Source organism: Vombatus ursinus, unplaced genomic scaffold (assembly GCF_900497805.2).
Source record: "Vombatus ursinus unplaced genomic scaffold, bare-nosed wombat genome assembly UNPS02000582.1, whole genome shotgun sequence".
Classification (NCBI taxonomy): Eukaryota; Metazoa; Chordata; class Mammalia; order Diprotodontia; family Vombatidae; genus Vombatus; species Vombatus ursinus.
Genome location: NW_020940360.1, coordinates 22,087,344 through 22,102,927, shown reverse-complemented (window position 1 = coordinate 22,102,927; position 15,584 = coordinate 22,087,344). Strand labels below are relative to the sequence as shown.

General features: G+C 38.5%; 1 protein-coding gene across 2 annotated transcripts in view; it reads right to left on the bottom strand.

Moving 5' to 3' along the window:
• KLHL32 (kelch like family member 32) overlaps positions 1-15,584 on the bottom strand; it is a 294,695-nt gene that overhangs the window by 195,749 nt on the left and 83,362 nt on the right. For both annotated transcript variants that reach the window (XM_027855902.1, XM_027855910.1), the window contains exon 2: positions 9,299-9,479. In XM_027855902.1, the coding sequence (XP_027711703.1) occupies positions 9,299-9,469 (171 nt within the window). In that variant the 5' untranslated portion in view covers positions 9,470-9,479. The remainder of the gene's footprint in view (positions 1-9,298; positions 9,480-15,584) is intronic.

Below are 15,584 nucleotides of genomic sequence, written 5' to 3'. Positions count from 1 at the left end.
ATCTTTAGTGTGTTGACCTTTTTGCAAATGTGCCTTGCCTGTTTGTATCTTTTAATTAGGTCTATTTTTGCTTTTGCTTTGAGACCATGACTGCTACCACTGCATTTTTTTTAATTTCAGCTGATGTGCTCTAGTCTTTTCTTTAAACTATGTGTATCTTTCTGTTTTGTGTGTTTCTTGTAAACAACATATTATTGGATTCTGAGTCCTAATCCATTCTGCTTTCCTCTTACATTTTATGGGCGAGTTCATCCCACTCACATTTACAATTAGGAATGCTAACTGTATTTCCCTCCATCCTATTATCTTATTCTTATCCTTCTCTTTTTCCTCCTGCTCCCCCTTTTAGACTCCGTTATGCTTCTAAATAATGCCTCCCTTAACCTACTCTCCCTATTTTTCCCTTTTCCCCTTTATCTTTTTCCTTCCTATTGGCCTGCTGCATGAGTTATATTTCTAAACCCAGCTATATGTATGTTTATTCTTCTCTCCTTTTACTAGGATGGATAAGACTGAGGTTCAAGTGTCATCTGCTTCACCCCCTGCCTCCTCCTTGTTGTATAAACTCCTTTTTGCACACCACATTTATATAAAATACTTTCCCCCAACTCTTCCTCTCTCTCCCCCTCTCTCCCAGTACATTCTTTTTCCCTACCCATTCCTTTCTTTTTAAATCATCCAATCACAACAGAATCACACCCAGGCCTTCTATCAAATTTGACTCTATCGATGACCCCTGGTGATGATAAAATTTACCTTTTTATGTTTGTCTTGACTCCGTGTATGTCAGATTTTCTATTCAGCTCTAGCATTTTCTTCAAGACTGCCTAAAAGTCCTTTATTTCATTAAAGATCCATTTTACCCCCTGCAGCATCATACTCAGTTTTGCTGAGAAGGTTATTCTTGGTTGTAAGCCTAGTTCCTTTACCTCCTAGAATATCATATTCCAAGTTCTCTATTCCCTCAAAGTAGTGCCTGCTAAATCTTTTGTGATCCTGATAGTGGCTCCTTTTGTACTTGAATTATTTCTTTCTTTCTAACTGCTTGCGGTATTTTTTTCTTTCACTTTGATGCTCTGAATTTTGTCTATAACATTCCTGACAGTTTTCATTTTGGAATTTCTTTCAGAATTGGCAAATTCTTTCAATCTCTGCTTTGCCTTCTCATTCTAAGATATCTGTTCAGGTGTTTCTTTTTTTTTTTTAGTGATTTTTTTTCAAATATTATGTCTAGGCTCTTTTATTCTCTTGTTCATGGCTTTCAGGTTGTTCCATGATTCTTAAATTATCTCTCCTCAATCTGTTTCCCAGGTCAGTTGCTTTTTTTCCCCCTATGAGATATTTAACATTTTCTTCTCCTTTTTTTCCAGTTTCTTCACTTCGTTTTATTATTTCTGATGTCTCATGGAGCCATTAGCTTCCATTTAACCAATTCCAATTTTCAAGGCATTATTTTCTTCAGTAATTATCTCCTTTCCCAAGCAGTAAATTCTCATTTCATATCTTTCTTCCCTAGCTATTACCTCTTTTCCTATTCTTTCATCTAATGCTCTTATTTGATTTTTACAATCATTTTTAGCTCCTTCTTTAATGCTTGTTTTAACTGTTTTTAGAATTCTTGTTAGATTATTGTCTAAACTGCATTATCTTTGAGGCTTTTTATTGTAGATTTTTTAAAAAATCCTTTTCTTCTGTGTTTGTGTCTTGAGCTTCCCTGTCACCATAATAATTTTCTTTTACCAGAGTTTTTTGTTTGTTTACTCATTCTTCTAGCCTACTTCTTGGCTTTGGACTTTATGTTAGTGATAGGCTCTGCATATTTCAGGGAGCCGGCAAGGGGTGAGAGGAGAGACTCAGGAGCCTGAAATTCTCTGTTCTTATGTCCTTCTGGTGCTTTCACAGCCTCAGTTGGGGATCTGCAAAGCTTCAGTGCTCCTAAAGTAGTGTGGCCTGCCTATTACGAGTTCTGCAGGTTCCTTACCCAGGTTTGGGTCTATAGTTGGGAGTTTCAGCAGGCTGCTCCTTGACTCAGCCACTACTGGCTCACTGGAAGGCTCTCCAGGTTAAGAACAACTGAACTGCCACCTCCCCTTTGGTCTGGAATGCTTCCCTCTGCTCCTAGGATCAGAACAACACAGCTACATTTGCTTCCAAGTCCTTGTTTCGTGCTCAGTACACAGCAAGGGCCCAAACTTGCATTCCTTGTTTTTGACTCCACATCTGTGACCTAGTACTAGGTGATGGGTGACAGCACTGCCAGATGGCACCCATTCCTGCACCAAGTGCTTGCTCAGGGATTCCCTTGGATCACTTTCTAATGCCTTGTCTTGGCCCTCTGTCAAGTTCCTGAGTGCTAGAATGCTCTGTGTACACACACACACACACACTCCTAGACAGATTCCCTCCTCAGTGTCCAAAAGCCTCTCTGTCCACCTCTCTAAGCCACTCTAAGATAGAAAAATGACTCACCATGATTTCTTCTTGCCTTTCTTGATCAGAATTCAATCTCGTGCATTCTCTAGGTCTTTGTTAAGAAGGTATGGAGAGAGGTAGACTCTTAATTCTTCCTCTTACTCTGCCATCTTACTCTGTCCTCATAAACGGATAATTTATGAGACTTTAGGAAGCAAAACAGTGATCACTATGGAACACAATGGCTTCATCAATAATACACCAAATTAACCTAATTTTCAGGAAAACTAACTCTGACTTTCTGGGATACTGTGAATGTCAAACTATGTAGTTATTGAGCAATTAATCATGTACTATTTTGACAATTCTTGGATGGATATTTAACTCTTATTGTTATTTAATTTTTCATCTTTATCTTTATTTTTTTAATCTCCCTAGTAGAAGAGGTCATCCCATATTTCTTTACAGAAGCAGCTATAGTTCAGACCTAGGTTTGAATTCTGACTCCTACACTTGCTAGTTGTGGACAAGTTATACTGGCCTCAGTTTTCTTTTCCTGTAAAACAGGTACAAAAATAAATGCACTCTCTAATTCATGGGGTTGATGTAAAGAAAGTCCTTTTTAAACCTCAAAACATCATATAAAATAATTAGTTAATTGTTCTAGGTTTTATTCCCTTGTGAATCCTTTGCTCATTTCTACAGCTCCAAACCACATCACTTACCATGAAGAGCAGCTGTCAGTGACTAGAAAGACAAGCAAGAGAGAGACTAAATCTATTCCGTCTATTAAAAACAAAAAACTTGAATACAAAGACACTGCCAATGAGGAATAACATCTTAATGCATGAACACCAACATCATGGTTAAACTATGTGCATTATTCATAACCTGCGCAACCTAGAAGTAGTTCCCTAAATGTCCCATTTACTAATAAGAAGAGGCCTGAGCACAGGAGAAAATTTGACCCATTATGACTTCAGCTAAGCACAGCCTGCCTATTACGGACTTTAACTGCATTCTGCTTTGTATCATAGGTATTTTTGTATGTATCTTACCTCCTGTACTAGACTTTAAGGTTCTTTAAAGTAGGGACTATGTCTTATTCATGTCTGTGTCCCTGATAGCATCTGACAGTATTTCTACAGTAGGTATTCAAATATTTGCTGAACAAATGAATGCATGAATCACACTTTTCTCCTCAAGTGGGGAAGGAAGCTACATTATTTATTAGTTAATTTCATCCTTCTCTCAAAAATTCCATCCACTTCTGTAGTTTTTATAACACATTCAGCAACTCTGAGCCTAAGGTCATTTCAACACTGATCAAATAAAGGACCATTTACATTCTCAAGTGAGTGATTTACATGACCAAATCATTCTTGGTTATTCCATGGTTAAAATGTCAACCCCCAAAGGAACAAAATCATTACTCCCTTTACAGAAAAGAAATTGAAAAAAAAATAGTTTGAATTTTCTACATAAAATGTGCAATATTTTTGGTGTACATTTTCAGTTGATTAAACTGGAAGATGTTGTTATTGTTATTTCACTTAACTGCAGCGGTGACATAAAATGTTTCCAGGGTCAGTAGGAAAAATACAGGTAAGTCTGAATTGACAACCTATCAAAATAGCATGATGGCAGCTGCTATAATTATTTAGTGACATACACAATCACTGAACTATCTGCACTCTCTGGGAAACTATGTGATTCACTCATTTTTGTCATTGTTAGGCATTAAGAAAATTATTACCAGGGTGTATTTGTTCTTGAAATTGTAATAGCTTCTCTACTGGATTTTTTTTAAATGGGAGAAATCTAGACTCAAATGTTAGTGAGAATGCTTAACAAGGAAATCTCACTGAGAGCAAACTGTTCCACAGAAGCACAAAACCAAGTAGATTTATCATCAGAAGGAAAAAAAAGAGGAATAAAAATGTCCTACTCAAATGACATTTGCACCTCTCTTATATTGCCACTGCCTAGAAACGTTCATCATTAAAATTCCATCAAAGTGCCCCAAAAGACAACTACATTCTAGATAAATGTTTCCTTTACTATCATAACTGTGGGAAAAAAAACAAAGAAAAAATGATACAAATATTTTGAAGGTATACTTATATATTCATCTTCCCTCTGTCTTGCTAAAACTTCCAAATTTTTCCAATGAAAGGCTTTCATATTACCTTGAAGAATGATTAAAATATACTCGTTCTCAATCCATGATTTCTGATTCCTAACAGATATTAGGCTTCAAATAACTGACAGGTGATATAGCACAATAAAATTTTTAAACATGACACCTCAAAAATTATTTGGGGCAGAAGTGTGCACACTAATAATTGAACATAATGGTCAACATGCTCCATTCAGGGATGATATCTTGGCACTTTTTCCAAATTAGAGATTAATTTGGTAAACTAAGATGTACTTTTTTTCCCCTCTCTCTTCTAGACTGTAGTCATCACTGAAAGGAGAGAATCCAGCATTAACATGCAATGACTGCAGTGGGAAAGCTCCCCGTGATCATACTACACTCTCTTAGACAAAGAATCACAGGACTAAGGACTCAACAACATTAGACTCAATGCCAGGGGCAAAGTCATTAAACACAGGCCAGACCATATGGACAGTTTTGATGGAAAGTAATGAATGTTGTGCTTTTTAACAGCGAAATTCATATACCAAGAAAGTAACCAAGGAATAGTATGCGATTATGCCATATAAAATGAAAGGAGATACACAAACAAAAATAATCATTTTTTTACTGTGCTCTTGAGGTTTTAATAGGGAAAAGGAAGATGTTGGAAGTGAGCATACTTCCGAGATGATATTTAGTAAATGACTGAATAGCTTCCATCAAATTGTGACAATTTTCATGAAGATCAACCACTAATTATGTGAACTGATAATTATCTTTTGGGAAAAAATAAACATGAGAGGGTTATCATATGGACAAAGAGGTCATTCACATGGGAGCTGATTTGAGTTTTGAGCTCTGCCATTGCTCTGTTATGAAACTCTGGACAAATATGCACATAGTAATTTCTGGGAAACAATTACCTGTTCTTCCTACCTGCTCCATAAAAGCAGTAGAGAGACACTACAAAGCCAATGAATCCCATTTACATTTCTTGTTATTGGCAATGTTGTTGCTCTCTGCAGTATTGTGGGAAAGGCACTAAACTTGAAGTTGAAAGAACTAGGTTAAACTCTGACCTCAGAAGCTCTTTGACCTTGAGACTTTCCTGGGTCTCAATTTTCTCATTTGTGACATGGAAATAAAATATTTTGAACTGTTTACTCATGGGGTTGTTATGAGTTTTGAATGAGATATTGTGTGTAAACAGCTTTGTATCCTTTAAGTATTATGCACAAGTGAATTATTATTTCCTTTCATTTAAAAACAAACATTACTCCAATTTACGGTATAAGGCAAGATAATGTTTTAAGAAGAAATATATATGTATGTATATGTGTCTATGTACATATCTATAAATCCATTCATATCTATATATACATATACGCAAATACACATACATACATACACACATACACATATGCATATATTCACAACGCATACATATATGTACATATGTGTGCATGTGTAAATAAATATATATACATATATGAAATGAGAGGCCATTTAGCATTGATTGGGCTATACTTAGTAAAATGTATAATAACTAATAAGCAGCTGTTTGCAAATGTCCCAATGAAGCTTGAATATTAGCCTCTTATCAGATCATATTCATTCTATAAATCATTACTGCTTAGCATTCCCTTTTCTACCTGTGGGAATAAAACTGCTTTTTCAATACTTTCATCATGTTTGTACTCTCCTCCCCTCCTACCTTCACTCCCCGCTAAGGATGCCTCTTAAGATACCCAAAGAAAAACTATTCCTCATAAAAGGGTAGATTCAAAATATGAAGAGCCTAGTTCCTTAGTTAAGGAGAGAGGCAAAACTAATGCAATAATAAACCCAGAGCAAACCTCAAGGGCAGGTAAAGTACAGGGTGTGACTTCAACATAGTGGTACCTGGTTAGCTGCAATGTTAAGCTAGAACGAGAGAAACTGCAAAAAGATAAGTAGTAGGCTGTAGAGGGTGGTGGTATGACAGCCCAAACTGCAAGTGTTAGAACACACTCTCCCCCATGAAGGGAAGAGGGAATTGGTGATTCTACACATACACCCCACATGCATTATATATTAGAAACTTCTCAAGGGCAAGGACCATCTATCCATCTTGCTTCCCAATGCTTTTGTACCAAATGGGTGTTCACTGTGATTTGACACACCAAGGAGTGAACCAGAATTCAATAGAGTCTAAAAGGAGGGATTTAATGCTACTGAAACCCACCCAAACCCAGCATGAAATGACAAGTAGCCTCCAACTAGCCTTGTAATTAAAAATTTATTAAATGTAGTCATTTCTCAGCAATATTCATATAGATCCTATTTCCATCAATGAAAGCAAATCCTAGCCTAGATTATTCAAAAATCATTCTTAATTCTAGAGCTCACTGTCAGTTTGGTTAAGCCTATGAACCCCTTATCAGAATAATGTTTTTAAATGCATAAAATAAAATATATCGAAATACAAAGGAAATCAATTATATTGAAATATAATTGTGTGTGTGTGTATTTTAACAAACAAATTCACGGATTCCAGGTTAAAACCCTTACAACCTGAAACATACTGTACATCCTTTTAACATACAGGTTGGTCTAACTGCTCTGAGAAGCCACAATAGTTTAAAGAACAGTCATTCTGAAACGGTCTGAGTACTTCCCTTGCTCTTCTTGTCTCTCTGTTCACCTCCTTTGGTTCACACTCTTCCTGGGAATGGCTTGTCTCAACCTTTCAATCTAAAACATAGTTCAGGCTCTCACAACCAAATGTCCTAGAGTTGAGAAGTCATCATTTTGGCCTAGTTCTTGCTACATTCCAATAAATAAAGATCTTATTTATATCAATAAGGAATTTAGTTAAGGGCAAGGCCAATGCTAGTGGCAGGGCCAATAAGAATTTGATGGCAGCACTGACAAGTTTTCAATTCTGATAACATGCTCATAGGTAAATGAAAGCTGAACTGAAAGCCAAGTAAGTATGTCACCTCTTAGAAATGGTCATAAACCCAAAATACAGAGTGTGAAGGGTTCATCTAAAGAAACTAGGAAGTGTGACAAGTTAATTCTCATCAAGTGTTTTGGTTTCTAGGTTTGCCCAATTAGCAAGATACTCATTTCTTACCTATCGGGTATAAGGTGAGGGGAAAAAAAGAGACATTTAACCCTGTTAAGCTATTATGAAGGAACCCATGGACAGGGCCAAACACTGTTCAGTCTAATATAAATGACAATATCAGTGGAAACAGGACTATACACACAAGTACACACATACACTCGCTAGCAATTTCTAAAATATACAACCCCCAACTCAAAGCCTGATAGACTGAGTACTGACAAGGTTATATAGCATGACATGTATATCATAACTTAAATAACATTTTAAGGATCTTACTGACACATGAGCCTACTACCTTCACAAGGATTCTCAATGTATCTCCTTCTCTCTTCTGACAGAGCCATCATGAGGGTGCAGGCCATCATCATCTCACACGTGGCCTACTGCAAAAGCCTTCTGGTTGGTTTCCCTTGATACAGGTTTCTCCCCACTCCAGTGTATACTCCATTCAACTGCCAGAGTGATCTTCTACAGAACAGTTATGACTATATCATTCCTCTATCAATCAATTCCAATGGCTCCCTATTACCTGCAGGATCAAATATGATATCCTCTGGCATGTAAAATGCTTTTCACAACCTGGGCTCCTTGTACCTTTCCAGTCTTCTTACACTTTACTCTCCTCCATGTTCTCTATGATCTAACAACATTGGCCTACTTGGTGTTCCTTTAACACAACATTTCATCTCCCATTTTTGAGTATTTTCACTGGCTATTCCCCAGTGTCTGGAATTCTCACTTTCCTCAACTCTGTTTGATGGTTTCCCTGGCGTCTTTCAAGAAACAACTGAAATCCTACCTTCTGAAAGAGCCTTTCCCAAGCTGCCACACACATTGTACTCCTGGCAAGTGTTGCCTTCTCTCTCACATTATCTCCCATTTACATGGGTAGATATCCTCTATAAACAGAGTTATTTGCATGTTGTCTCTCCCACTAGAATGTGGGTTTTTTGAGGGTAGGGACCATGTGTTTTTCTTTCTTTTTATCTCCAGAGCTCTTCACAGTGCTTAACATATAGGATGTACTTAAAAATGCTTACTAAGTAAAGAGCCTATCTTTGATTAGAGAAGGAAGAAAGGAAGGAAGAAAGGTTCATACGAGCATAGCTGTATAGCATACACAAGTCCCTCAACCTCACTGTACCAACTAATTCTCTGCAAATTCCGAGACACAGATGACCGGCCAGTCCGTAATACTGAAGATAGTTTCCCTACTGGGAGTTCCCTACATTGATGAAACCAGAGATTCAGACCAAAAAAAAAAATTCTGAAAACCAAGTGTCACTTCTTTTCTGTACTATACTACAAAAGCCATGTTTAACCATGATTTGAGGTGAAATACCAATGACCAGTGAGAAATAGTATTTTATCCCATCCTCAGTGATGACATGAGATCTGTCCCAAACTAGAACAACTCCAGGTAAATTCTAGTGCAGCTTGAGATGGCTTTTAGAATGATCCCAGATGCTGGGCCTACCTTGAAAAGGTCCCATCACTTAGATGATCACAGAGGTCCCTGTGGGACTTGTCCTTAACTGGTTGATGACAACAAAACCATCAGAACATCCTTCTGCATTTCTAAATTCTTTCATCAAAAACAAAAATGAAAAAAATCACTTGTTTCCACTTACTCGGAAATAATCACTGCACGCTGCTAGGACAGCCTTGTGGGCATGGAATTTCTGCTCTTCAGCTATGAGGGTGACATCACAGAGAACACCATCACTTCTTTGCTGATTCAAGGCTGCCAGGACAGCATCATGGTGAGAATCGGACTGGCAAAGCCTCCTGCCTGTCCGCATTTCTTGAATACTGTAAATAAAATAAAGCAAGTCAATGTAGCAATGATTGCATAGAAAAAAACAAATCTTATTAAATCTTTCCTGAACTCCAATTCTGTTGGGGTAGGAGTGGGAGGGGCAATTCAGGAGATATAGAGAGGAGCCTAGCCCTTGCCCTCCAGGAAATTATAATCTACCAGGAGGAAAAAGACAAAAGCTTCAAAAGAGGGAGAAGAGTGGCTGAGGTGCGGGGCAGCTATGTGGTGCAATGGATAGAGCACCCGCCCTGGAGTCAGGAGGACCCTAGTTTAAATCAGGCCTCAGACACTTGACACTTACTTAACCCCATTGCCTAGCAAAAAGAAAAAAGAAAAAAATAGAGCGCCTGGGATGGGGGTGAGGGGAAATAAGGAACTTGAACTTGGCCTTCATGAATGAATCTGGAGCAGCAGCATGACCCAAGTCTGAAACCTGGGTGTTTTTAACTTCCCACACTTTTTCAATTTCCTCATCTGTAAAGTGGAGATAAAATTACTTGCACTACCTACTTTAAATTTTTGCTGGAAGTTTAAAGCTATGAGTTTGTATATACCAGAGTATCCCAAAAGTTTTAGTGCTGTTTTAAGCTCTTAAAGCTTATAAATTTTAAGCTATTTAAGCTTGCTTTAACCAATTTAAATTACACTATTCTTTACTTAAAATTCCACTAAGACTTTTGGGACATCCTGTATATATGTATATTTGTTCAGTCATTTTTCAGTTGCGTCCAACTCTTCAGTATTCCATTTGGGGTTTCCTTAGCAAAGATACTGGATTGGTTTGCCATTTTCCTCTCAGTTCATTTTATAGGTGAGAAAACTGAGGCAAATAGGGTTAAGCAACTTGCCCAGGGTCACATAGCTATTACGTGTCTGAGGCCAGATTTGAACTCAGGCAGATGAGTTTTCCCTGACTCCAGGCCTGGTACTCTATGCACTGCTCCACCTAGCTGTCCATATATATATATTACATACATATATACATATACATATATATATATATAATATATATACACATTATATATATATACACACACATATACACACACATACATACACACACATATATGAATTGTTATTTTTCATAGGAAGATATATGTGTTTTCTTGTTGAGTAGAGGGAGTAGGAGGGAAATATTCTAAGAGGAAAAGGTCTTGAATTAAGGACAACCAACAGCCACTTGGACCAAATCATCCCAGTCCTTGTACCCCAAGCTCTGACCAGTGTACTACTGAATTTGTTCTGAATTAGAGTAAAAATGTTAAACTGAAACAAACCTCTGAGGCCACTTAGCTTGTCACAATTTTCTAGTCAATGGGAGTCCTGGGAAGCAATACAATCAGACCTATTGCTTTAGGAAGCACGTGCATCTGTATTTATAAGGCTTTACCTGCAGTAGTCCTGGCCACGGCCACACTCTCATTTCCATTCTCCCCATGTGTATCAATCAATCATGTTTATTTATAATCCATCTCAAGGAATACAGGTTTAACCAAATTACTGGCATAGTAGAAAAAATATAAACCTCATTCTCTCTCTCTCTCTCTCTCTCTTTTCCCTTCTCTCCCCATTCCTCCCTACCATCTCCCCCTCCTCTTTTCTCCTCTTTCTCCTCTATTCTTCCATCCTAGCCCTAGCATGACAGAAGACAAAAGCCCGGACATGGGTACGACCCAGGCTCAGAACCTGATTTCTACCATGAATACTGACCCTCAGAGCTCACTCTAGACAACAGAATCATTCTGCAAGATTTCTTCAAAATAACACTGCACCTAATGCCAATAATGAATTACAGAAAGCAAAACAAACATTGGGTTAGGGAAGAGTTTTCAAGCTGATATCATATAAAAGCAAACTGGATCAAAGCATCTTAAAATGAGGTCTTTGAAATTCAAACTGCCTAAGGAGAACAACAAATGAAACCCAGCATGCTTTGATGGAGGTTTCTAAAGCTGAAACCAAACATGTTTAAAGTTGGGTACCTAAGTCAGCTCTTTATTGTGGATTTATGAATGGATTAAATGGTTTTCTTTCTCTAAAACAGAAAAAAAGAGACATCCCTCAGCTTTCTCTCCACACTCATTTTCATGAGCATCCAAAGAACCTAGTCAACAACACTTATATAATACAAGATTTTTATGCCTCAAATCTACAAATGAGTTCTTTAAGGGCTGAGTATGTCTCAAGACCTATTTCATTAAAGGTAAGTGCATTCCCAGCCATCATCAGTCATCTTATCTTGACTTTTTTATGGTAATTTTTTTTTGTTTGTTTTCAACATTTACTTTCACAAGATTTGGAGTTCCAAATTTTCACCCCATCTCGCCCCTCCCCCCATCCCAAGATGGCATGCATTCTAAATACCCCTTCCTTTAGTCTGCCTTCCCTTCTATCTCTCCCCCACTTCTCTTATCCCCTTCCCCTTCAATTTTCCTGTAGGGCAGGATGGATTTCTGTACCCCATTTCCTGTATTTCTTATTTCGCAGTTGCATGTGAAAACATTTTTTTTAAACATGTGTTTTTAAAACTTTGGGTTCCAAATTTTCTCCCTTCCTCCCTCTCCACCCACCCTCATTGATAAGGCAAGCAATTAAATATAGGCTACACATGCGCAGTCATACAAAACACTTCCATAGTAGACATGTTGTGAAAAACTAACTCTATTTCCCTTAATCCTATCCTGCCCACCCATTTATTCTATTCTTTCTTTTGACCCTGTCCCTCCTCAGAAATATTTGCTTCTGATTACTCCCTTTCCCAATCTGCCCTCCTCTCTATCATTCCCCTACTCTCTTGTCCCCATCCCCCCCATTTTCCTGTAGGGTAAGACAGATTTCCACACCCAATTGAGTGTGTATGTTATTCCCTCCTTAAGTCAAATCCTATGAGAATAAGATTCACTCATTCCCTTTCACCTTTCCCCATTTCCCCTCCACTGTAAGAGCCTTTTCTTTTCTGGTTTTTTTTTTTTTTGTGGGATAATTTACCCCGTTCTACCTCTCCCTTTCTCCTTCTCCTAGTATATTCCTCTCTCACCCCTAAATTTTATTCTCCAGATATGACCCTTTCATTTTCAACTCACACTGTGCCCTCTATCTATCCATATATCTATCTATATATATAGAGAGAGAGAGAGATATAGATACACACACATACATATAATTTTTTCCCTCCAACTACGCTAATACTGACAAAGGTCTCATGAGTTACAAATATCATCTTTCCATGCAGGAATGTAAACAGTTCAACCTTAATAAGTCTCTTATGATTTTCCCTTTTCTGTTTACCTCTTCATGTTCCACTCGAGTCTTGTATTTGAAAATCAAATTTTCTATTCAACTCTGCCTTTTCATCAAGAATGCTTGAAAGTCCTCTATTTCACTGAATACCCATTTTTTTCCCCTGAAGGATTATACTCAGTTTTGCTGGGTAGGTGATTCTTGGTTACAGTCCTATCTCCTTTGCCCTCTGGAATATTATATTCCATGCCCTGTGGTCCCTTAATGTAGAAGTTGCTAAATCCTGTGTTATCCTGATTGTGTTTCCACAATGTTTGAATTGTTTCTTTCTAGCTGCTTGCAATATTTTCTCCTTGACCTGGGAACCCTGGCATTTGGCTACAATAATCCTAGGAGTTTTCCTTTGGGGATCTCTTTCAGGAGGAGATCGGTGGATTCTTTCCATTTCTATTTTGCCCTCTGGTTCTAAAATATCAGGACAGTTTTCCTTGATCATTTCTTGAAAGATGATGTCCAGGCTGTTTTTTTGATCGCGGCTTTCAGATAGTCCAATAATTTTTAAATTCTCTCTCCTGGGCCTATTTTCCAGGTCAGTTGTTTGTCCAATGAGATATTTCACATTGTTTTCTAATTTTTCATTCTTTTGGATTTGTTTTACAGTGTCGTGATTTCTCATAAAGTCACTAGCTTCCTTCCAATTGCACCATTCTAATTTTAAGGAAGTATTTTCTTCAGTAAGCTTTTGGACTTCCTTTTCCATTTGGCCAATTTTGTCTTTTAGGCATCCTTCTCCTCATTGGCTTTTTGGACCTCTTTTGCCATTTGGGTAGGCTATTTTTTAAGGTGTTATTTTCTTCAGTATTATTTTGGGTCTCCTTTAGCAAGCTGTTGACTTGTTTTTCATGATTTTCTTGCATCACTCTCAGTTTTTCCTCTACTTCTCTTACTTGCTTCTCAAAATCCCTTTTGAGCTCTTCCAAGGCCTGGGACTGATTCATATTTTTCGTGGAAACTTTGGATGGGTAACTTTGGCTTTGTTGTCTTCTTCTGGTTGTATGTTTTGATCTTCTTTGTCACCAAAGTAAGATAATATAGTCTGACTCTTTTTGCGCTGCTTACTCATGATATCAGCCAATTACTTGAGTTTTAAACTCTTTGTTAAGGTAAAAGGCTGCTTCCAATGTGAAGATTGTAGTGTCCCAAGCTTCGGGGATTTGTACAGCTGTTTTCAGAGGTACTTCTAGAGACCTGTAAATTTTCAGTTCTTCCAAGGTGCTATGATAAGGGGCGACGTGTTTTCTCTCCACCACCACAAGTTCCACCGCACCAGTGTTCCTCCTCGCCCCAGGACCACCCCTCAGAACTGTGACCCAGATCCAAGCACAGGCAGAACAAGAGATTCCTGCCTCAGCACTGGCAAAGAGATCCTTGCAATCCCCCTCTGATCAGCCACTGGATTCCCCCCTCAGTCTGTGGGCTGGAAACTCAGGAAAAAGCCACAGCCCTGGGCCATGCTCGAGACTTGAGGCTGAGACCTAGCTCCTCTCTCACCACAGTCACAGATTTTTTCCACTGACCTTCTAAGTTGTCTTTGGTGTTCAGGGGTTGAGAAGTCTAGAAACCACCACAGCTACCCGCGATTCAGTCCTCTGAGGCCTGCTCCAGGGTCACTGCGGCCTGCGAGCCCACACCAAACTGCGCTCCTCTCCCCGCCCGGCACAATATACCTTTCTGATCAACCGTCCAGGCTGTCTTTGGCTGGAAATTTGTTTCACTCTGTCTTTTTGCGGGTTCTGCTGCTTTAGAATTTGTTTAGAGCCATTTTTTTAGGCATTTGGAGGGCTTTGGGAGACAGCTCAAGACAGTCACTGCTTTCCCTCTGCCGTCTTGGCTCCGCCCCCATCCATCTTATCTTGACTTTTGTATTGCCACTGGACCTTCATGACTCTGGAATAGACAGTGAGGCTGACAACTTTGGCAACTCTGCCTCACAAAAATCCAATTCATATATAAGTCAAGATATCACCCCATGATTTTGTCCATATTCTTCAAAAATGAAGAACCAGCAATAACAGCAATTTAGAGCTAGAAGGCCCCTTTAATGATTACCTATTACCACCCAGTTTTTATAGATAACTGAGCCCCAGAGTGGGGAAGTGACTTGCTCAAGGTCATATAACCAGCTATTAAAGTAGAGACTAGAACCTACAACTTCTGATCTCCAGTTCTGTGTCTTTTCCATTATATCAAGGGACCTCTTTACTCTTTACAACTGTCCTCAGTCTTAGTATATACATTTTGGTTAATCAGGTTAATGCAAACTCTTTGTGGAGGTTCCAATGTGGTAAAGCAAACAGTGCTTAGAGAAGAAGCCAAACTAAACCCAACTCCTGACCACCGACTCCTGCCATGGATGAGGACCTACATGGCTGAATCAGAGCTACTTCTCTATCTATGGCTAGTTCACACTCACAGGAATCAAATTGAGATAACAGGTTCTCATGAGGATTCCCACTGGCAAAGAATCAAACAAGGAGAACTGGTTACCACCACCACACAATGGCCAGCCCTACCTTTTTACAGCTGCCTTTGTAATGTGAAAAGGCTATGAAAAGTTCCACCCATCAACTTACGCTCTTCTATGGAGGAATGCCACAGTTAAGAGAAATCCCCACTGTTTTACATCACTATCTGCAGTCAAGTTACTGGTTCCAGAACACCTCATGTAAAATACAAATGTCACCCTGATACAAACAACCATATATTAACCCATTAACGAGAAATTAACTTAAATTAGTAGAGCAAGGCCCAGAGAGAAAAGAATATCAAAGAAGAAAATTGTACGGGGGTGGTGGTTT